Source organism: Natator depressus, chromosome 6 (assembly GCF_965152275.1).
Source record: "Natator depressus isolate rNatDep1 chromosome 6, rNatDep2.hap1, whole genome shotgun sequence".
Classification (NCBI taxonomy): Eukaryota; Metazoa; Chordata; order Testudines; family Cheloniidae; genus Natator; species Natator depressus.
In genome coordinates this window covers 124,010,681-124,035,142 of record NC_134239.1, presented here as the reverse complement: position 1 = coordinate 124,035,142, position 24,462 = coordinate 124,010,681, and the positions used below count along the sequence as shown (strand labels likewise).

The 24,462-nt window shown below is 42.7% G+C and overlaps 1 protein-coding gene across 1 annotated transcript; it reads left to right on the top strand.

Annotated features, from left to right (window-relative positions):
• Positions 1-5,886: 5,886 nt before the first annotated feature.
• Positions 5,887-20,151, top strand: PSMC6 (proteasome 26S subunit, ATPase 6). Its single transcript, XM_074956509.1, has 14 exons — positions 5,887-6,042; positions 6,788-6,867; positions 7,385-7,424; positions 7,639-7,691; positions 12,117-12,184; positions 12,677-12,791; positions 13,771-13,858; positions 14,377-14,438; positions 14,528-14,651; positions 15,013-15,074; positions 16,185-16,305; positions 16,400-16,480; positions 18,379-18,450; positions 19,556-20,151. Exons 1-14 carry the CDS (start codon positions 5,916-5,918, stop codon positions 19,672-19,674), a joined length of 1,212 nt encoding a protein of 403 aa, XP_074812610.1. The 5' UTR covers positions 5,887-5,915; the 3' UTR covers positions 19,675-20,151.
• Positions 20,152-24,462: the final 4,311 nt, after the last annotated feature.

The window sequence follows — 24,462 nt, the reverse complement described above, 5'->3', positions numbered from 1 at the left end:
TTGCCAGAGGATGTTGTGAAGGTCAAGACCATAACAGGGTTCAAAAAAGAACCTGATAAGTTCATGGAAGATAGGTCCATCAGTGGCTATTAGCCAGGATGGGCAGGCATCCAAAACCAAACCAACACCAAGCCATGCCAATGCACTAAATGGCACTGGAATCTGCCATGCACCAGACAATGTCAATCCACCAAACTGTTGTTAACTACTGTGCTATCCATCAAATAACACAGGAATCTGATGTGCACCAGTGCTCCAAACTGTACCAGCATATAGCCATACACCAAACCATGTCATGTAGACCACTTCTGTCATCATCTTGTGCCAGTGATTCAACCACACATCCAACTTTGCTACAGAACAGCCACACCACACGCCAGACTACAGTAGTACTATGCACTGAACTACCATCTGCACACAAATTATGCCAATGTACAGCAGCACCATGCACTGAACTATACAAAGCCCAGTCACACGCAAAACCATGCAAGTGTACAACCGTACCACACAAGAACCATGTGACTGACTTCAGCTGATGGCACTCAGCCTCTGTGAGGATTGGGCCCTGTATACATTATGACCATGACTGAAAGACTTCAACCATGCTGTTGAAAATAACCATGCTTCACAAAACATGCTCAAGACAATTTCTACCCAGCAAGGTTATATTATGGCTTCTGATCATGGCTTAACCTAGGCCCTGATCCTGCAAATACTTACACATATGTGTAAGTTTACTCACATCCTGTTGAACTCATGGATAAAGAATTTGCAGGATTGGACCAATGGTTTGTATTGTAAACATGGTGAGGATGGATACATCCCAAGTGTGGGCACCTCACTGTTTGAAACTAGTTTCAAAAATTGTTACATGTCTTCGCGTGGACTGGTCCAATAAGAGTCAAAAATGTTTACTGTTTATCTATAAACTACTAAGTAAAGCAATACATTCTTTCTTTATAACGACCTAGATTTCTCCCTGTGCGCATCATCAACAGGCAGAACCCTGACCTCAATCATTCTCTGGAGAGCAGCAGGTTCAGTGTGATAATGTACAAAATGAGGTCACTCAGGTCACTCAGCAAAGGTCACTCAGCTGTTGCAACTGAAACTTTAGTGCAACTCTGATGCTACCTGAGTGCACTGTAGTTAAAGAATGTCTTTGTTGGTTTAGCAGCAATTGACTCTTCACTGTGCAATTACAACATCTGAGTCATTTGATTATTCATTTAATTGTTCGTTATTTTATAAAACTATACTATGTACTTTACCACATCCACCATCTGAGGACTCAAAGCACCTCACAACTTCCCAGTAAAATTGGGAAATAAAAATAGCCTTTGCATTACGAAAAGGGAAGTTAAGGCACTGAAGATTAAGGCCTGCATTTTCAACCCTGGGCTCGATGTTTAGACACCCGGATAAAAGTGGTCTGATCCCTCACAGCTCCCATTGACATCCTCCAGTGCAGTGCCGCACATCTGAAAATCAAACCACTTCTATTTAAGGCCGCTTTCCTGTAACTGACAGCATGTGGATGGACTGCTGTGCCCATACAGAACCCCAGTGACTTCACTGGGGCTCTGTGGTGAGTGCAGCAGTCTGGCCACATGGACAGCAGTGGAAGATCAGGGCTAGGGCCCAGATCCTCCGAGGTATTCAGGTGCCTGAAGTGCCCATATACCTTTGAGGATCTGGGTCTAAATGCCTAAATATGGAGTTAGATGCCTAAAGTTAGAAACCTGTGTATGATCATTTTTGCCCGTGTAACTTGCCAAGGGTTAGACAAACAATCTGTAGCCATAGAACTCAGGTCTTCTGACTCACAGTCCTGTGCTTGATCCACAGGGTCTATTTTCTCACCATTTTGCTGCTCACATTTCTTGTATTTGAAGTCTCCTCATTGTCTTCCTGTGTCTCTGGGAATTCCAGCTGGAGGTTTGACCCTGGCATCCCAGGCCCTACTCTGGAAAGTTATATTATTTGCATAAATTGGTTTCTGTGGTCCAGACTGTGCTTGCAAGATCAGTGCACAAATCAGACCCTCCATGCCTGGATTTCACCATCCCATGAGGAAAAGGGGTAGAAATCAGCCTCCTATTTTGCATTGTCCTGCCAGTCCACCTCCAACGGGAAGGTGCTCCATTAGGTTGGCATCAACACAGTGGGATGGCATGACAACTGGATGGCCCTACCACCAAATGCAGTGGAAGTTACTTGTGACTTTAAGACCATGTCCACAGCACTCCCTCTGCCATTTTAATGGCTTCTGAAGCAGCTGTGGCCAGTGGGAATCATGGCCTTCAGTGCCAGGAAGCAGGGAAAGGACTGTAGCCACTGGCCAGGAGAGGAGCCTCCAACCAGATGGCCCGTGTCTGTAGATCCTAGGGGATCCACAGGGTTTGGTGGTGTTGTCACAGTTCAGGGTAGCTGCACCTATATTTAACCCTTACTGGTCTGGCAAAGGCACCCACGCTCAGGCTTCCAGCCCTCAGTCATCACCTCTCTTGGAAGGACACCATGTCTCTCTCCTTCCTGCCTGGGGTATTTCCAGACTGTACAGTTCCCTGCCTTCATTGTGTTATTCCTGGCAAAAGATAATCTGCAGAAGCAGGCTGACTTGCTTGCTCTTCAGAGACTAATAATGTAACTGCCCACAGTTATAAGTTACCACACAACTCTTTCTAAGTCTAACCCTGCCCCTGTTCACTGGCCCGGTATGAGGTTGTCCAAGCTAGGGTAAGTCGGCTTTGGGGCTTTTTACATCACTTTGGGAAACTGGCCCTGCAGCTCCTCTGTGTGCTCTGCGTTGTGTGTCAATGTGAGTTCATCTCAGACCAGACCCACTCAGACACACCACCAGGAACAAGGTTTTAGTCTTTAAAGAAACATAGAACAGGATGACAATCCAGCAGCCTCCTCTTTGCTTGCTTGCCTGGTGCTCCCAGCGTCAGTCAGCTTCCTACCGGGAGGGCAGAGGGTGCGTCCTGGCAGGAACCAGGACATTCTCCCAGCATGCCACAGTTTGTAGTCCACAACTTGTAGTTCCCACTACTACTGCTGAAACACGCTGCAGCTTGGGTTATATAAGCAAGCCTATTTTATACTTACGGTAAAAGCACTACAGAAAAAACATATTAAAAACATACAAGAACCTACACACAATCTAAGGAGAGATTGTCTCCTCCTCGTCTGTGTTAGTCCTTCCAACCCTTCCGTAAGGATTTGGGGCCCTCTGTGGAACAGAGGTCCCGTCCGTTTGCTGGATCAGAACAAAAAACCCAGAGCCAGTTTCAAACCAGGCTATTTCTCCAAAACTCCTTTCTGTTTCTGGTCCCGGGAGAATTCTGTCTGAACTAGTATTTGCCATCCTCTCTGGGGGGTGGCTTCAAAGGGCTGAGAACCAGAGGAATTACATCAGCATATCCACTCCTCCTAGAGAAGCTACATACAAACTCACAATAACACATAAACAATTGCATTTTTAACACAGGTTTCAGAGTAACAGCCGTGTTAGTCTGTATTCGTAAAAAGAAAAAAGAAAAGGAGTACTTGTGGCACCTTAGAGACTAACCAGTTTATTTGAGCATGAGCTTTCGTGAGCTACAGCTCACTTCATCGGATGCATAGCATATCGTGGAAACTGCAGAAGACATTATATACACTCAGAGACCATGAAACAAAACTTCCTCCCACTCCACTCTCCTGCTGGTAACAGCTTATCTAAAGTGATCATCAAGGAGGGCCATTTCCAGCACAAATCCAGGTTTTCTCACCCTTCCCCCCCCCCCCCCCACAGACACACATACAAACTCACTCTCCTGCAGGTAATAGCCCATCCCTCTTTGAAACCTCTCTTTATAATGCGCATGATAATCAAGGTGGGTCATTTCCAGCACTAATCCAGGTTTTCTCACCCCCCCCCACACCCCCCTCCAAAAACCACACACACAAACTCACTCTCCTGCTGGCAATAGCTCATCTTACAATGTGCACAGCAATAATCCAAGTTTAACCAGAACGTCTTGGGGGGGGGTTGTAGGAAAAAAACAAGGGGAGATAGGCTACCTTGCATAATGACTTAGCCACTCCCAGTCTCTATTCAAGCCCAAATTAATAGTATCCAATTTGCAAATGAATTCCAATTCAGCAGTTTCTCGCTGGAGTCTGGATTTGAAGTTTTTTTGCTTTAAGATAGCGACCCTCATGTCTGTGATTGCGTGACCAGAGAGATTGAAGTGTTCTCCGACTGGTTTATGAATGTTATAATTCTTAAAATCTGATTTGTGTCCATTTATTCTTTTACGCAGAGACTGTCCAGTTTGACCAATGTACATGGTAGAGGGGCATTGCTGGCACATGATGGCATATATCACATTGGTGGATGTGCAGGTGAACGAGCCTCTGATAGTGTGGCTGATGTTGTTAGGCCCTGTGATGGTGTCCCCTGAATATCAGGGGACACCTGATATTGTTTTTTTCCTACAAACCCCCCCCAAGACGTTCTGGTTAAACTTGGATTATTGCTGTGCACATTGTAAGATGAGCTATTGCCAGCAGGAGAGTGAGTTTGTGTGTGTGGTTTTTGGAGGGGTGTGTGTGGGGGGGTGTGTGTGAGAAAACCTGGATTAGTGCTGGAAATGACCCACCTTGATTATCATGCGCATTATAAAGAGAGGTTTCAAAGAGGGATGGGCTATTACCAGCAGGAGAGTGAGTTTGTATGTGTGTCTGTGTGTGGGGGGGGGGAAGGGTGAGAAAACCTGGATTTGTGCTGGAAATGGCCCTCCTTGATGATCACTTTAGATAAGCTGTTACCAGCAGGAGAGTGGGGTGGGAGGAAGTTTTGTTTCATGGTCTCTGTGTGTATATAATGTCTTCTGCAGTTTCCACGATATGCTATGCATCCGATGAAGTGAGCTGTAGCTCACGAAAGCTCATGCTCAAATAAACTGGTTAGTCTCTAAGGTGCCACAAGTACTCCTTTTCTTTTTTCATTTTTAACACAATGGATCTCAAAGGTATTAAACTCAATTCAGCAAGGTTTGTCCAGGATATTGTTATGTCCATCACAGGTGGGAGGGATGATCCAACCTGCTATAGGAACTATGGAAGGATAAACGCTGAGAAAGGATCTTTGCAGAGTGTTCCTCCTACAATTAGGCACATGTGTAAACCTTCGCAGGATTGAGGCTTAACTTTATGCCTGTGAGCATCTCATGTGCATAAAGCTTAGCAGTTTGCATAGATGGTGGCGGGATCGGAGCTCCCGGGGTGAGTACTGCTGATGCGTGGCTCTTTTAAAAATAGATATATTTGTACAACTTTTACTTTGAATCATTTTTACAATGTTGCAAGGTAATGCTTTTTTGCACACACACACACACACATGACCAGATACCAAGTGTGAAAAATCGGGACAGAGGGTGGTGGTGGGGGGATAATAGGAGCCTATATAAGAAAAAGCCCCAAATATCAGGACTGTCCCTATAAAATCAGGACATCTGGTCACCCTAACACACACACACACACACACACACGTGACCAGACAACAAGTGTGAAAAATCAGGACAGAGGTTGGGGGGTAATAGGAGCCTATATAAGAAAAAGCCCCAAATATCGGGACTGTCCCTATAAAATCGGGACATCTGGTCACCCTAACACACACACCCGCCCCCATGCCCTGCACTCCTCCCGGCAGAAGCCCTGCGCTTTGCCTCCCTTTCCTGACTTGGCAGGGGCGGCGCTAGGACCCTGGGGGGGGGGTGTGCGCGCGGCTGGCGGCGGGCCTCGCGGCGCAGCGCTGGAGGCGCCGTTGCCCTCCGCGGCGGCAGGGGGCGCTGCCCGCCCGGCCGGCGGGCGGGCGGGCGCGGGGCGGGGGGAGGTGGCGGCGCGCGGCCCTGCCCCCGGCGGCCATGGCCCTTCCCGGCATTCCCTATGAGCGGCGCCTGCTCATCATGGCGGACCCGAGAGACAAGGCGCTGCAGGATTACCGCAAGAAGCTGCTGGAGCACAAGGAGATCGATGGGCGCCTCAAGGAGTGTGAGCGCCGCGCGCCGCCGGGCCGGGGGAGGGCGGAGCCGGGAGCCGCCGCCCGGCCACAGCGCTGGGTCGGGGGCCGGGGCCGCCGCCCGGGGGCCGAGCGGCCTGGGGACGCGAGGGACGGGGAGCGGCCCGGGCCCCCCGTGGGAGGGAAGCGGAGCGGGCCAGGGGAAAGGGAGGGGAGCGGCCCGGCCCTCTGGAGGGGGGAGCGGTTCCCAAGGGGGAAGCTCTTTACCCGGTGGGGGGGCTCCTGGGTTGCTGCCCCTGGGTGTCCGCAGAGGCTGGGCTGGGGGCTCTGGCCCTGATCCAGTCGGGGGAGGGTTGATCCCCCCCCCCCATCCTGGGGGGACATGTCCGGGTCCAAGTGTTCTAGCCCACCCTCCCCCCACTGGTTATTAGGCAGGGAGTGGGTAGGCCCAGCGGAGCTAACACTGTTCACCCAGGGGCAGGGATATGTGCCTATTGACAAGCGATTAAAGACCCTTGCTTTTCCCGTTAGCATTCTCCTAGATTTTGTGCCGGGCTTAACCCAGGACACCTCGTCTGCAAGCCAGAGTTAATGGCTGGGTATCTGTTCTAGGATAGTTACTGCTACTAGCAAGGATAGCTAACTGCTGATTCTCCTGTATTGACTTTACCCAGAAACTGTTAAATGTGGTTATATCTGCTCTGCAAAGTGGCCAGCCCTTGCACTTGGTTTCTAGTGGATTAAAGGCGTAGCAAATCCCTTTCTTTTCTTTTTTAGTAAGGGAACAACTGAAAGAGCTTACCAAGCAGTATGAAAAATCTGAAAATGACCTCAAGGCTTTGCAAAGTGTTGGACAGGTATGCAATATACGTAATGTCACAACTGTGTGTGGCACCGTGGGGTAGATGAGCTGTGCTTAGCAAGTTATTACCACAGATGGATTTAAAATTGATTTAAAATTAAAATGGGATATGATACCATCAGAGCAAATGTGTGCCATGGGGTGGTCTTTACAGGTGGTAAGTACACAGAGTAGGTGTACTTTTAACAGTTCCTGGTGTATGGGGCAATGAGAAAGAAATAGAATAGTAAGCTTCTCCTATGGAGCAGGAAAAGGAGCAGGGATGGAGCTGTGAATTTATGTTAACTATTCTATATACTAATACAATTTCATAGATGTAACTTTCAGAGTAGCAGTTGTGTTAGTCTGTATTGGCAAAAAGAAAAGGAGGACTTGTGGCACTTTAGAGACTAACCAATTTATTTGAGCATAAGCTTTCGTGAGCTACAGCTCACTTCATCTGATGCATAAAAGTGGCATTCTCCACTTCTATGCATAGATGTAGCTAATACTTGTTTCCATTTTTTTCATAGATTGTTGGTGAGGTTCTTAAACAGTTAACAGAAGAGAAATGTAAGTTCCCTAGGTGATTTTTTTTACTTTTTTGAAACCTCTGGTTTTTAAAATAAGCCAATTAAATTATGATTTTTCATAAAAGAATTAAATAGAGCATTACTAATTAGACATCACTCTGAAAATACTGTATAATTGCTACTTATTTCGCACTAGCAATTAGGGGGGTTAAAAAGAGTATGATCTTATTTTCTCTGTCATTTTCTCTCTCTAGTCATTGTGAAAGCTACAAATGGACCAAGATATGTGGTTGGCTGTCGTCGTCAGGTAACTCTGCTTTGCTTGGATATTTTTAAATAGCTTGTCTAATATTAAGTATTATAGTCATTTTTCTTGTTTCACTTTTAAAGTTAGCAAGTTCGTACTTCACTTTTTAAGCTGCGCTTGGCTAACAACATATAGATATGGTGCTCTCTGCACCCTGGTGATAGGTAGTGATATGCGAGGAATGCTGGAATGGATTCTTGGGAATAATAAAGCGAAGCGCCCACAGTCCAAGATGTTACGTGTTTTTTGGGTTTTTTTAGTTTTTCAGCTTGATCCTTCTTATAAAGTTTAAGTATAAGCTATTAAGTCTATTCCAGAACCTCATTCCTTAAATGTTTAGAAACCTTCTAATTTCTATATTAAATCTACTCATGGCCAGTTTATCCCCATTTGTTCTTCTGCCAAAGTTGTCCTTTATCTTAAATAGCTCTTCTCTCTCCCTGGTGTTTACCCACTTGCTGTGTTTAGAAAGAGCAATCCTTGTCCCTTGTCCCAAGCTCTACTAGCCAAGCTCTTTTAGTCTCCTCCCGTAAGACAGACTCTCCAATCCCCTTATCCTCCTAGTAGGACTTCTCTGTACTTGTTCCAGTTTGAATTCATCTTTCTTGAATGTGGATGAGCAGAATTGTCCACAGTACTCCAGATAAGGTCTTAGAACTTGGAGTGTTTTGGAAAGGTTTCACCTCCATTGTTGACCACAGGGTCTGCACAACCTTCCTTTGGTTTCCTTTGTGACTTTCCCATCTCCATCCTAGTTGAAAACTGAATTCATAGTCTGGTGCATTAGGCCTAACTTCATGAAACTGTTTTTCCCCTTGATATCCTCACAATCCACCCCACTGACTACTTTTTGTGACCATCAAAAAGCAGCTACAACTCTACTACAGGACATGACTAGGTTTCTCTCTAAATGACCTTGCAGAACCTTTGTGCTTTCTGTCCAAGGGTCTGGTGTCTGTCTGCCTAGATTTTATAAGGTGGTTCATTGTTCATGAGATCTCAGTATATTTCACACAAAATAATCCCTCTACCAGCCTTGCCAGCAGGAATAAACTTCAAGTTACTCTTGGGATTTTTGTATAAAAGTGTGAGATGCTGATTTCAGAGGGTTATTGCAGGAAATGGTTGTCTTTCTCTAGTGTCATTCTCCACCTTTTTCCTGCTACCTCATCTACTTCTATCAAAATGAAAACGAATGAGGGATGGTGCTGTTGCCATAGCCAATGATACAACATTTTAGGCAGCTGGTATTGGAAAGAAAACAGTAAGGCCTTGTTTACACTGCCACTTTACAGCTCTGCAACTTTCTCGCTCAGGGGTGTGGACCCCCCCCCCCCCCCCCCCGAGCGCTGCAAGTTTCAGCGCTGTAAAGTGGCAGTGTGTAGACAGTGCACCAATGCTGGGAGCTACTTCCGTCATGGGGGTTGATTCTTTTACAGCAGTGCTGTTGCTGCGACTACCTAGCCACATGGACTGAAAATGTAGTCCATTTCTTATGTTTAGCAGGGAATAGCCATCCCATGTTGGGTTTTTTGTTTTAAATCTACTTTCCAAGATGTCTTTTAAGCCATTTTTTATGTAGGGCCTGTTCACTGAAAATGTTCTGCAATTGTAGAATCAGCAGAAGGAGCACAAATTAATCCCTAGTTAGCACAACTGTACATAGAATATCAGGGTTGGAAGGGACCTCAGGAGATCATCTAGTCCAACCCCCTTCTCAAAGCAGGGCCAATCCCCAATTTTTGCCCCAGATCCCTAAATGGCCCCCTCAAGGATTGAACTCACAACCCTGGGTTTAGCAGGCCAATGCTCAAACTACTGAGCTGTCCCTCCCCCCTACTTGGTGATGTTGGTACATACTTTATTTATGTAGAAAACAGCAAGTGAAGAGAAATACCCTTAAATTTCTAGTTTCAAATGTATCTTCTAAATAGAGAATGACAAAATTGGTAGAGGTGAAAAGTCAGGTTTTCAAGAAGGTATAAACAATATTACACTTTGGACTTTTTTAATCAAGTCTGCCAATAACTTCTGAATATATAAAATATGCTGTCTAATATAATGTTTTTAATATTCTTGGAAGGAGGCAGCCATTATTGAGACTTCTGACATATCATCAGAACATATTCTCCCATATTTAGAAAAATCTAAACCAGAAGGAAGACGCTTTTTCTGTAAAGGAAACAGTGTGACTTTAATATTAGTATCTGAGTTGATCTCCACTAGAAAGGAAAGAAACCAAACCTCATTATAGATATTAACTTTTTTTTTTAAGTACAAACTATTTGATAGACTGATTAAAGTTGCAAGTGCTCTACAATACCGATATATTCTCTGGGTTCTTCAACTTGTCATGTACAAAGTTTAAGCTGAACAGTCTTGTAGACTATGGTTTAATAAAAACATTAACAAATCTGTAAATGGTAAAGTAAATTGAAGTATCCATTTGGATGATGTAAATTCTTTTTACCTAGACAGATTTACAACTTACAGACTTGTTTAAAAAGACTGCCTAGACCTTGACATTCAAATGCTGCTTTACCAATTTTTTTTTTAATCTCTGCTACATGCTCATGCTGTTTGTCATGTGATGCATGTGAGTGCTGGGCTTCTAATGGTGTTTGGGGGAACAAAGAGGTATTGGAGCACTTATTGGAAAACACCTAATTACAGAGAGTAAAGAATAGATCAAAGAGTCTGCCTATCATCCTTGTGGAATTTCTCTAAGGGCCCATCTACCTGGCAAAACTCAGGGTTGTGGTATAAGTGTCACGAGTGTTAACAGTGCAATAGACATAGTCCCATAACTCTGTAAATTTTGCTGCGTAGATATGCTTTGGCTTCTCAGTTCTGGAAAACTTCAAAACTACAATCACCTACATTTATTATCATCTGTGTAGGTAGACACAAGTGTTTGTGATTGTTTTTCATATATCTTGACAAACACTGCGGCTAGATTTGTACAAAAATACATCTGGGAATGGCCTGTTTGGATCACTGCAATTTAAAAAAAATAAAAATCAAAACACTAAAGTAACTGCATAGTTTTTAACTGTCGTTCCCTATACAGTTCTATACAGCACAGGCCCGCTTCTTGTAAATAGTACAGCAGGATGAACAATTCATTTTCTAAGGGCCTATGACAATAAATATACCTTATATTTGGGCATGGAGGGGTTGATGTGCTAGCTGTTATCTGGATAATAAAAGTTGTAACTCTTGAATAAAAAAAACTTCTTGTAAAATGCCCAGAGGCTAAGCATGATGCCAAACAATCAACATGTATTTATCCATCACTGTTCCCAAAACGATGAAATATTAAGGGAAATAATTTCCTTGTGTAAGGTACAGGTGCAGATGAGTGCTAATTCACTTGGTGCAAGTGGGTCTGCCTGGTATGGGGAGTGGCAGGGTTCTGATTAAGGCAGGATATAATGCTTTAATTTGTCCTTTTTTGTAAAATTTGTAATTACGTTGCAAGTTGATCTTGTGTGAGAGGTAAAGTACCATCATAGGTCAGGAATGGTCTAGCAACAGGAAGCAGAGTGAAGGACGGGGTGGGCAAATTATGGCCCACAAGCTCCCACTGGAGCATGGGGTTGGGGCCGCACCATGCGGCTCGGCCCCGCACTGGCACTCTGACCGGGGCGCTGGTTCGGGGGCCACTTCGGCGCTCCAGCCAGGGTGCTGGGTCGCAGGCAGCACCACACGGCTCAGTCCCGCTTTGGCCAGGGCACTGGGTCAGGGGCCGCACTACATAGCTCCCAGAAGCTGCGGCATGGCCCTGCTCCAGCTCCTCTGTGCTCTAATGGGAGCTGCAGAGGCGTTGCCTGTGGATGGGGCAGCGTGCAGAACTGCCTGTCTGCGCCTCCGTGTAGGAGCCAGAGAAGGGACATGCCCACTGCTTCTGGGAGCCGCTTGAGGTAAGCGCTGCTCAGAGCCTGCATCCCTGAGCCTCTTCCCCCTGCCCCAGCCATGATCCCCCTCCCACCCTCCAAACCCCTCGGTCCCAGCCCAGAGCACCCTCATACACCCCAAACTCCTCATTCCCAGCCCCACCCCAGAGCCCTCACCCCCTCCCACACCCCAACCCCAATTTTGTGAGCATTCATGGCCTGCCATACAATTATATATTCCCTGATGTGGCCCTTGGCCCAAAAAGTTTGCCCACCCCTGTTGTAGGAAGACGTGGTCAGCAAAACTGCCTGCCCGAATTGCAGGGGTAGTGGAAACCACTAGATTCCCCTTGATCAGCTCTTTTCACTTGTGTCTGAAGAAGAAGGGGAAGGTCACCATCTGAATCCTTGTTGAGACTAAACACTTTTTCTGTCATACCAAACAAGAACAATTACTGTAGAAATATAGAATTCCATCACTTTGCTGTTTTGAGTCAATTTCTAATAGAAAAATCTCTTGTGAAACTAGCTTGACAAAAGTAAGCTGAAGCCTGGGACAAGAGTTGCTCTGGACATGACCACACTAACTATTATGAGGTAAGCTTTTGCCACCAAAAAATTTTTTTTCCCTTTATGTGAAGGATAGAGTTGGTCTAAATATGTTGCAGATATTAGGTATGAATAATAAATCTTGTAGTGCTTTACAAATTCTTCTAAATACATATATACATTATATGGGCAAATACTTTCAGGGTGGTCTTACAGCTTTATTAGAGCGGATCAAAATGTTTTTTGTTTCAAATTACTTTTTAATCAAAATAAACTTCTGTGGGAAAGGTCTGTTTTTTGTCAGTTGGGGGCATTTTGGTGAATCCCTCCCTCCCCAAAAAATGTTTCATCTTTGAAAAGTTTTACTGCAAAGATGAAAAAATGTTTATTACAAAATTTTGAGGGAAATATTTTTTGTCAGTTTTTCACAGGGGAAACAAGCATTTGCCAGCCAGCACTAAGATTTATTTTATGACTGAGTATACAGTGTGTGCAGAATGAAAAGATAACATCTGTTTTATTAATACTCAAATGCTACAGATACTTGCCAAGGGAAGTGGATCCATTAGTTTACAATATGTCTCATGAAGATCCTGGGAATGTTTCTTATTCTGAGATTGGAGGGTTATCGGAACAAATCAGGGAGCTAAGAGAGGTACTGAATATTTAATTACCTCTATTCAGTATGTATTTCTGTATCTACTCTGAGGACAAATTGTACTTCATGTTGTGCCTGGTGGATTGAAAGGTCTAAAAAGTCTAACTCATGCTATTTAAAGATGTTCAGGAAAGGGTTTTATACTGATAGGGGAGGGTTTTCCTTTCTGTGTCATAAGCACGTAGATAACCATGTTATATCATGTTTTTTTATCTTAAACAATCACGAGACCGGGTATTAAAGAATAGCATTATTTGCACCTTATTAACTTCATGTAGGAAGGAGAGCTTTTAGGGACACTATATTTAAAAATACTTTTTGATCTCCATAAATGTACATAGTGCGCAACATAGGCTCTGAAAGAACAGGGGCCTATACCAGATTGCAGGTAATCTGGCTCGGAGGAATATAATGTGCACGTCAACAATTCGGGTACAAGAGGGTGTGGAGATGCAAATGAGATTAACATTGGGAGGCTATACTAAAATAGATGGGTTTGAAGGATGCTTCCAAGTTGAGGGGGTGTCATGAAGTAAAAGTGCAAAGCACAGTGGAAGAGAACGACAAAGGGCCAAATTCTAGTCTTTGCACTGGAGTAACTATTGAAATGGGTTACTCTGGATATTCATGTGTATGACTGGGGGCGGAACTTTGTCCAAAGGAGCAAGTTACAAGAAGGTTTAGACGAGATGTTGGAGAGATTGGAATAAGAGCAGAGTTGTGCAGATCCTCAGATTTAATCCCTAAAACAAGTGAAGAAAATTTCCCTGACAGCATTTCTATAGCTAACTCTTTCTGATCCTGTATAAAGAGATTGTGCTTGCTGGGATTAGTAGTGAAAAGAATGAAGAAGTTATGGGGAAATCCATACCTATATATTGTACCATAAATGTATATACCATAGCCTCTAAGCATAGAGTAATATAGTCAAGGATCTCTTTAAAACAAAACACTACTTACCTGCCTCTTTTCTCAGGTAATAGAGTTACCACTTACAAATCCAGAATTATTTCAGCGTGTGGGAATTATACCTCCAAAAGGCTGCTTGCTGTATGGCCCACCAGGTGAGTACACGTCTGTAGATGCCTTTCATTTCCAGTTTTGAGTTCTGTCCATAATTAAGGCAGAATGAGACTTCGTGTCCACAAACCTATCATCTAGGCATCTGAATTTCAGTTCTCCTTACAACAGTGGTCTCAAAACTTTTTACCTTGCATCCCCCCCTTACCACGTCCGTGCCCCCCCTGGGGCCGGGAGCGGGGATGCAGCTCTGAGAGTGGGGGATGCGGACAGGGACAAGGCGGCCACAGCTGGGGGTGGGGCCAGCAGCTGGGGAACAGGGACAGAGCTGGGTGGCGCTCCCTCCCTGGGGGGCTGGCCTGGGCTCCAGCTGCACACCCCCAAACGTTCCTCCGTCCCACAGTTTGGGGGCCTCTGCCTTACAATATAATTAGTGCTGAGCTGCCCCCTTGGAAACCTGTTGCTGTATTCTGTTATACTTCTGTACCCTTGAAATATATTTCAGTCTGTAACTTTAGCGATTGGTCTACAAGTTGAACAACTTCAGTCTCTGTCTGTCCAGGTACTGGGAAAACACTACTAGCCAGAGCTGTTGCAAGCCAACTGGACTGCAATTTCTTAAAGGTAAAATAACAGCATTCTTTTCAAATAGTGACAGTCCCTCTGGTTGTACTTCAGTCTGTTTGCTCATGTTACCCGTTCATTTTCAACAGGTCGTGTCTAGTTCTATTGTAGACAAGTACATTGGTGAAAGCGCTCGGTTGATCAGAGAAATGTTCAACTATGCCAGAGATCATCAGCCATGTATCATTTTCATGGATGAAATAGATGCTATTGGTAAGGCTAATGGACTGTACGATGGCTAAAGTCTCTTGTGATTATTTAAGCCAGCTCTGAAGTAATAGTCTCTCTTTTCTTAAAAAGAATTAATACAAAGTTGATTGTCAGGGAACCTTTTTGTGCGGAATGAACAGGGTAGAGGATACCTCTCCTTTCAACTTGCTTCTGGAGCCCATTACAGCGAACTTAAAATCAGATGTTGCATTTGGCCTGGATCAAGATACACTCCTAAACATGCATTTAACTTTACCTAATACGTAATTTGATTTTTAGTACTTTAACATTTATTTAGCTCAGAAACCATTTTGATCCTTAAAAAAAACGTACAGGTAACTTTCAAATTTAATATATATTATAGGTGGCCGTCGTTTCTCTGAGGGAACTTCAGCTGATAGAGAAATTCAGAGAACCCTAATGGAGGTAAATGGCTAATATGTAATCTTTTATAGTAAAGCGAAAAATAGATGTGCAAGTCCATATATTCAGATTGTTAGAACTGTTGCTGCACTAGTGTTGTGTTAAAAGTGAACTGAGATACTTCACTTAAAAAAAAAAAAAGCACTTAAAACTGTTTGAGATCCAAAATGCATAGGCCACGTATTTGTATGTAATTAACTTCAAAAGTGATTTGAGAGCCTTTATCTGCCAAGACTTGAGCTCAGGCTTCTGCGCTTCGTCCACAAGAACTGACTACACCAACACTTAACGCACCTTGTTTAGATGTTGGAGGGCATCAACTCTTTCTGCAGGTTAGAGGCTTTCTGTTCAAAAGATATCTAACATCTAAAGTTAAAAACACATTGTCATCAATTTGGGATATTAAATACAATGGTGAACTAAGGTAATTGGAAACGGAACAACCAATCATGTTAAAGAGAATTTTTTAAAAAAACCCTCAATCAGCAACACAATTCTCTGTAAGAATTCTAGGTCTGATTGGTGTGTGTGATCCCACTGGTCTGGTTTATCAGTTTTCCCAGCCTAAAAAGAATGCATATTAAGCAAATATATCTACCTCACTTGTAGTATAAAATAATCACAAAGGATAGAGGTTTGAGTTTTCCATAGCAGAACTGGATATATCTAATGAAATGTCTTCAGGGGTGATTGAATGTTCTAGGGGCTGTTCTGCAAACACAGTTTGTGTGAATCATCCTTAGTGCAATATATTGAAAGTATAACTGCCAATCGCTGGTTTTTAGTATTTGGAGGGAAAAAGAGAGAATGCAAGGTGACTAGAATGTTGCAATCTTCCATCTTTGAGCTGTTTTGTTCTGACTTTTTTTGTCTTTTTTTTTTTTTTAAACTTTCCTGTATGGAATATATGGGGAGCTGTGGTATTCTTGGATCATTACAGTTAAGAATCGGGTAGCATTGCTTTAGGACTATTGTTTCCACCAATCCTTTTTCTGTAATGATCACTAGTGAAAATGAATTGTGAGGAAGATGGTGTGAGCTATTAGATTTATGAACACGTTAAGTTAAAAAAAAAATTCCTTGTTTTAAAAAAAAATATCCATTTCCTCTAAGTTATTGAATCAAATGGATGGATTTGACACTCTGCACAGAGTTAAAATGATCATGGCTACAAATAGACCAGACACTTTAGATCCTGCATTGCTGCGTCCTGGAAGACTGGATAGAAAAATCCGTGAGTTGACATCTTCATTCTTAAGCGTGTGTATAATTCTGTACATTACCCTTGTTCACCCATTTTAATTAAAAAACCAACCCTCTCTTTTTAGATATTGATTTACCAAATGAACAAGCCAGATTAGATATATTGAAGATTCATGCAGGTCCTATCACTAAACATGGTGAAATAGGTAAGTACGTGAGCTGCTTAAATATTTCTCCCAAGTGTAAAAGTGAGGGGAAGGTGAATTGGTTACTGGTTACCGTTAACACCCACCTTCCCAAAAATGTTTCTCAGTATTTTTTAAATAGATCCATATTGAACCATTGCTGAACCCCACTTTGTAAAAATCTGAGGGTTAGGGATATAGTAACCCTCCTAAATTTGGCTACAAATCAGAGAAACTGTCTGACTTACATCAGGTTGGACTCTTTCCATTGTATAATGGAACACCTTGCTGTAAGCAAACATTCCCATTTGTCAAAAAAAATTAAATCTTAGAACCATATATGGGTCTGAGAACAAACAAGGGTACTTCTGTCCAAAAGGAAAACTTTGAAAGTTATGAGCAACTGAAAAGTTGGTTTTACATGGAAATCTTCTTTTTAATTGCAGTAATATTGCTGTTAGGTTGTGCTGTAACTGTGGTTTGGAAAAGAATGCACTTGCCATTAAGGAGTAGGGCAAATTTCATCTGGGACATTGGTGGGAGAGGCAGCTGTACACTGAAACTGACAAGATTCTGGTCAGTTATGTTACTGCTGGCCAACCAGAATCTTGTTGGCTTCCCCCTGAGATTGCCTTGAGGAAATCTGTGAGAAGCAGCTGAGACACTGTGAAGTTATCAGGAACTTGGGGGTAGGGTAGAGAAGAGGAAATGAAAACAGGAAAGAAGAGAGACTGAGAATAGCACACCTCTTCACTGCTGATGGAGGGCGTTTTCCCTGCCTGTTGTTTCCAAGAGATGTGAGATGGGAAGAGGAAGAGTCTCCCCCCTCACAGGAAGAAGAGAGGAGCTCAGTTTGACACCTACTACCTAAAACTGATACAAAAGAGAACTGTGAAGTTGAATCCAGATAGCACCCTGAAAGGAACCCCAGCATACCCTTTTCAAGAAACCAGATAGGAGCCTGAGCAGTACTAAGATCTTTAGCAGTTCTGTCTAGTTCTTGGACCCACTGTGAGGGACACCTGTTTTTTGTTTCAGTGTCTGGTCAGTAGGTGTCAGACTTCTCAAGCCTTGGCTGTAAGTAAGCCTTGGCTTGAAGATAAGTAATCTGCAAACTGTTTCCATTTTTGTGATCTTACAAATGTCTGTAGATTTGTTACACTAGAATGCCACTTAATTACAGTAATGATAGCTACGGCTCAGGTGGCCATATTAGTTCTAAGTTTTCAGATTCTTAACATATAAAATAAAAATAACCTTTCAGCTAGTGTCTTGTGGTGGCCATAATGAAAAGGGAAACTATTTTACCAAAAACTTTTCAAAAATCAGATTTGTGGTTTAAGATATTTGAATTTAAAAGTTATGGAAAAAATGGATTTGCTAATTCAGACACACAGTATTTTGTACCCCCAACTCAAAATTAAATATGTGGTCAAAAATTTGCTGGAAATCTGAAATGCACAGAACTTGTGAACTTATACCCTAGAAACTGTAACCCAGCTACACACTTTGTGGATGTGTAATGATAGTGCTTTTAACACTTTTTTTTTTTAAAGCCCATTGTGCTAGGGGGCCAAGTTATGGTTATTGTGGGAATAATAAATGTTGAAATTGTTTTTATTCAGATGCATCTAAATCTCAACTATAACATTGATTTAACATCTTTTTTTATTTAATTCTGGTGTATGTATTTTCAAATTAGTAATTTTTAAATATAATCTGGGTTTATTTTATCTAGATTTATATATTAAATGGGGGAATAACACCTGGTAAATACAATCATCAAGGCAGCTAACGTTTTCACTTGCACTGAGAATGAAAGTAGAATATTCAGGGTTTTTTTTATAGCTGATGCTGCACTGCAATGGTACAAACTATTTTGTACTTCTAGTTAATTGGCATTCTTGTTTTGTTACTAGATTATGAAGCAATTGTGAAGCTTTCAGATGGCTTTAATGGAGCGGATTTGAGAAATGTCTGTACTGAAGCAGGTAAGAGGCTCCTCACTCACTTGTATTCGTTTGCTCAGTTCTTAATTTTGATGTGCTGAATCTTGCTATAAACATTAAATACTCACTACTGGTTTCTCTGATCTGTTCTTAGTATAACAGATGAACATGAGGTTCATAAACATTTCATTGTTTTAAATACCCTAGAATGAGGTACCCATTCTTGAGGGTCAGCTAGCATTTACGTTTTTTACATCAGTGGCTGGAAACTTAGGTTAACATAATAGTGAGTTTCACTGGTAAGTTTCAAAGCGCTATAAAAATGAATCTCTTGAAACACTGGCATTGTGGTCAAATGCACACTGGAAAGGATCTGTATATATGCCCGTACACCATAAGTGTGGGGAGAAATAGTAAAATGAAATTCCCTGAAACTGGGTGAAACATGTCTACCCAACTTGGACAAAAATTTGCTTTTTAAAAATATTTCTTTATGGCTTATACCATTATATAAGTAGTACAGAAAATGAGTCTTTGGGATTTCTTTCTCTTATATATTCCTGCCTTACTCTACTTGAGAAAATATTGTCAGGGCTTGTCTACACTGGGAAGGTAACTGGTATAGCTGTAATGGAATAATTATACCTCTATAGCTAAGCTGATACAACAGCCCTGTGTGGATGCTCCTTGCCTGAATAAAGGTGACTTTATTCCAGAATAATTACTCTGCTTCCAAACATGTCTGTGGTGCATGAAAAGAATAGAAAATTGATTAAAGTTACTCACTGAATCTCCCTATGGAGTATAAACAACAAGGAGTCCTTGTGGCACCTTAGAGACTAATAAATTTATTTGGGAATAAGCTTTCGTGGGCTAAAACCCAATGAAGTGGGTTTTAGCCCATGAAAGCTTATGCCCTTGTAGCTAAGGTGCCCCAAGGACTCCTCGTTGCTTTTGCTGATATAGACTAACACCGCTACCACTCTAAAAGCTGTCACCATATGGAGTATGTAACTTTTAACTTTGATCCTTTCAATGTTTTAATTACAAAGTGATAGACTTAATGGAATGTCTCAGATCTATATTATTGCTGCTAGTATCACTAATTCTGGAAATATCTAGCAGTTTCTCAAATTGTTCTTCACAGGTATGTTTGCAATTCGCGCTGATCATGACTTCGTAGTTCAGGAAGACTTCATGAAAGCTGTTAGAAAAGTAGCTGATTCTAAGAAGCTGGAGTCTAAGCTGGACTACAAACCTGTTTAAATTAACCACATAGTTAATGATCGACTGCACAGGAGATATTGGATTAATGTATAGAAGAACAGAAATAATGTACCTCTTGGCTATGATCTTATTACAAGTGTATGTATAACACCATAAGCAAGTAATTGATGCTAGTTACAAGTCAGCTACAGAAGTGTGTTCTGTACAGTTCTGAAAATGTGGCATTCATTGCAGCCCAAGTTAAGGAGTGAGGTGTGTTCTCATAACAATTACTGTGTGAATTTATAAACATACCCAAATGGTTGAATTTAGCAAATTTTAAGACAGTCAGTGCATTTCCTGGCATTTTATATCATTTTCCTTTAAACAGTTGAATAAAACCTGTTTAAGTCTTTCGTATGTACCTCCTCTCTACCTCTTTAGATAAGAGCATTCATTATAGTTCTTTAGGTACTTAAAATGCTACTAATCTCTGATATTAATGATCATGTTCGATTTAGGCATGTATTTTGATAAACAATCTATACAAAATTCTCTACTGGTAAAACTGGTGTCAGATACAATGTACCTGAAACACACATTAGGAAATGTAATCTAATGAGCTCTTAATAGTGTGAAACAATTTCATGTTGCCTGTCCATGTGGAAGAGGATAGGGTACTATTTTTGTTTCAAGATTCCACTGTTGAAACCTGGGGAAGGGATTCAATTGGAACTATAACTTAAATGATCATTGCTCAAAATGCATTAACTAAACAATATTTGTTATAGCCTGATTTCGGTTAGCACAATTCTTTTCAAAAAGGGTCATATATACTTCTCTGAAAGTGCCACACTCGTAAATGTTTGTAGGTAACCTACGCAGCCAAATGGCATTTTGATTTTATAAAAACCACTTAACTTAGTGTTTAAAGAATAACCGTATCAGGGACTCTCTCTAGAATGACTGAAACTGTCAAGCAGGTGAGGCTTAATTTATTTTGGTTTGTAAAAACAGCTCTCCTCCCACTAGGTGATCTTAGTCACTCTTTTAAATACATCTCACTCCCCACTCCACCTTCCTAGCTGTCATATAGCAACTGAGACTATCCTCCATAAACTAGTAAAAGTGTAGCATCTAAACTACACTGTTCTGGGAGGGGCAGGGAGATGTATGGAATACACAGAGGGCTAAGTATTATTCTGCTGTGGATTGTACAGGTGTAATGGGCCAGAATTTGGCCTACTGCCTAATACCTCCACATATACTGGGAACTGATTATTGCAGCTGCTAATTTGAGTAATCATTCAAGCATGATAAAATGGCTTTAGCTCAGAAGCCAAGGAGTGCTTTGTTCACACAGTCCAGCACGTTGCATCAGTGTGGATTTTTTCATTCCACTTTTGATGTGTGTAGGGAAATGTTTTCCATAGTGCTCGTATTTTACTTCAACTTTTAGGTAAATTTTACAAACATCCCAAGAGTGATGCTTCTGTATGTATTAAGACTCCATTTTTTGGCCACTTCTGACTACCCTAACTGGATTATTCTGTGCCTACCCAACTCAGAAACAACTGTTAGATTAGTTCTACAAATTTTCTAAAGCCATGCCATTTCAGTTTGCCTTATGTGCTAGTACAGAATGAACTGTAGTACTATCCTTGTTAAAACCACGAAAGAGCTTTTAATAAACTAGTTTAGAATACAGAACTGAAACGACTACAATGCACAGGCAACAGTATTTTGATAAGTGGATAAAACAAGCTAATGATGATCATTACATATGAAAGAGCATGCATGTTTATCTCAATGTAATAGTAAAACAGGCTTGTATAACGTTATCTTGTCTATAGTGTCAGTGGTATAAAATCGGTGTCAGTTTATTTCCATCATGAAACCACTCCAAATAGGGCTAGATGTCCACATGCATGGTTAAATGCTGCTGTTACAGAAAGTCTAAATGTATTCAGAACCAATGAGACAAAAGTTTAATAAAAATTGAATAGCTCTACAGCCATCTTATAATATATACAAATTTGATAGATGAGTTTGGAAAGGATGAATACAATAGGTAGAGAAACCGATTCCTATATCATACAATCTAACTAAAACCATCTTATTAAGCTCAAGCTAAAACATAGCATGTTACAAAGATCCATATATCTGTGGTGCATACAACTGAATGTTTAACTGCTGTTTTGCTAATATCTAAGTTGTTTTGGTCACTTCACTGAGAGCAAACCGCTCTTCAGCAGTGAGGTCAGTAGACATATTTGGTTCCTGGCTGTGAAGGAAAGCAAATAGGCAAGATGTGTTCAAATGAGGTGGCAAGAGCAGAATACAGTAAAACACCATTTATCTGACCCTCCATATTCTGGCTCTCCACACTAATCAAACAACCAGGACTCCAGAGCCAGAATGGGTGATCTCTCCTGTGGCTGCTAGAGGGTGCTGCAGCATCGCACGTTCCCATTCTCCAGTTTATCTGGATTTTTGATTCTGATCTGGCCCTGGTCCCAATTAGATTGGATAAATGGGTTCTGCTGTAGTTATTTCCTTTTGAGGGGTAGTGCCAAAGGGTATGTCTTTGCTGCAACTAAACACTCTCAGCTGGCCTGTGTCAGCTGACTTTGGCTTGTGGGGTCAGACTGCAGGGCTGTAAAACTGCTATGTAGATGCTGGGGCTGGGGCTGGAGCCCAGGCTCTGGGACCCTCCCCACTCGTTCCCAAATGCCTACATGGCAGTTTTACAGCCCTGCAGTCTGAGCCCCACCAGCCTGAGTCAAGTTAGTTGCAATGTAGACATACCCCAAGAAGTCTAGTCATGGACCAGGACGCTTCTGGGCTAGGTGCTGTACATGCAGTGAACAAAGAAACAATTCCTGCCCCAAAGAGCTTGCAATCTAAGTAAAAGATGAGAAAACAGGTGGACACAGACAACTGGGATGAACAAGAAAACATTGAGCCCATGTTGGTCAGTATGATAGGCAGGGATCACAGCCCACCATTTGCCTATTTATTTATTTGTAGGCATATTAGTAGAAGTTTGAAGGAGGACAATGAGATAGGTTTGTGGATATTTATAGGGAGCTCCTCTCTCAGATGAGGCAGCATTGGGGAAAGTACAAAGGGGAAAATTTAACAAATGGGTTATTCAGGCTGGTATCATTGGCTGATCAGAGCAGGAGTTGATATCTTTATAGCATATGAAATGACAGGTAGGTAGTGATAGGCTGTGAAAGTGAAGACAAGTAGGTGTATGAATGATACATTGGAGAAAGGAGAGCCAGTGGTAGTACCCAGAGAGGGGTAATGGTAAAAAGCAATCAGCTAGGTCTTTTCAGCAACATTTTGAACAGATTTGTGAGGCAAGATTGCATTTATCAAGGTCAGAGGACAGTAATTGAGATATTGGGAGCCTGGATGTGAGTTTTAGCTGTGTGGATGGATAGGTAAGGCTGTGTCTTAGACACACTATGCGGAAGGAATTGGTGAGATTTAGAGACAGCCTGGATGAGAGGACCAAGTCAAAGATGACATCCAGTTTACAGGCCTGAGGGATAGGATGATGGTATTCTCCACGGTGATTGAGGTAGGCTGGCAGTGGAATGTTAGGAATTCTGTTTTTGGCATGTTGAGTTGAAGATGATGGCTAGAGATCAGAGAGGTCAGATTTTAGTGTGGGCAGAAGGAGACAGGTTGGAGTAGAGGTGTGGATAATCTGTGAGTTGTCTCCCCAGATATGATAGTTGAAGTGAGATTATCCAGAGACACGGTGTAGAGGAAGAAGAGACAGGAGTCCTGGGGAACCATCAGAAAGTTGGAGGGGGATGAGGAAGATCTGTTGAAGGAGTGATCAGAGTGAGAGCAGTCACTGAAGCCAAGGTAGGATGAGATATCTAGAAGAGCATAGTCAAGTGCAGTAGTTCTCAACCTATTTATCATTGTGGATCGCATACCCAGTCCTTAATGTGTTACCTAGGCCGCAGGTTGAGAACCATAGTGCCCAACCCCTGCAGACCCTTATGCCTAGCACCCCCTGGCCAGAGACAGCTCCACAGAGTGGGGCCAAGTGCCAGGGCAGCCCTGACCCTGGACCGTGCTGTGTGGGACAATGAGGCAGCCCAGACCCCAGCATGGGGAGCCCTGACCCCAAATCCTGTTGTGCGGGGCTGGCCATCAGCCTAGACCCAGCCGTGTGGCAGCCTTAACCCTACATCCAGCTGTGCAACAGCCCTGACCCATACCCTGCTGTGTGGGGCCAGGTGGCAGCCCTGACTCCAGACCCTGACCCCCAATGTGGCACAGGTTGAGAACCACTGGTCAAGAGCATTGAAGGCAGCTGGCAGGTCAAGGAGGATAAGGATGGTGGCAGATACTGCCTTGAATCGCCCCCACCTGCCTGTATCCATCTTTTGTCTTATACTTAGTCCCTGCTCCAAAAAGTTTACAATCTAACTTTTTGTTCCACTTCTACAGCGCCTGGCCCCATGGTGTTATGGCCCATGACTAGGGCTCCTAGGTGCTACTGCAACATAAATAATGATAGAGGGCTGGCTCTGAGCTTTAGCCGGGGAAAGAAGTCATTAAAGTTTCAATAGACTGCCAGGGGTGGAAGCCGGCTTGGAGTGGAGAAAGTCCAGCCAGTCAGCCATCTAGACAGTTTGTTCAATGAGGTTAGAGAGGAAAGGCAGGAGGGACAGGACTTGGAGAGGCAAGTGGGCTCTTTAAGCTGGGAGAACCTAAGCACATTTGTATTGGGAGAGCGTGGGATGAGGGAGGGGACGAGAGGGGGCAGGAGGGAGATCAAGAGAGAAAGTCACCGCAGCAAGTGGCAGGTTAGAGCAG

Bases quoted from the DNA above. Each gene is read 5' to 3' on its own strand.
- PSMC6 (XM_074956509.1), top strand. From the start codon at position 5,916: ATGGCCCTTCCCGGCATTCCCTATGAGCGGCGCCTGCTCATCATGGCG. The intron at 6,043-6,787 runs GTGAGCGCCGCG...TTTCTTTTTTAG, and splicing joins CGATGGGCGCCTCAAGGAGT to TAAGGGAACAACTGAAAGAG. The intron at 18,451-19,555 runs GTAAGAGGCTCC...TGTTCTTCACAG, and splicing joins AAATGTCTGTACTGAAGCAG to GTATGTTTGCAATTCGCGCT.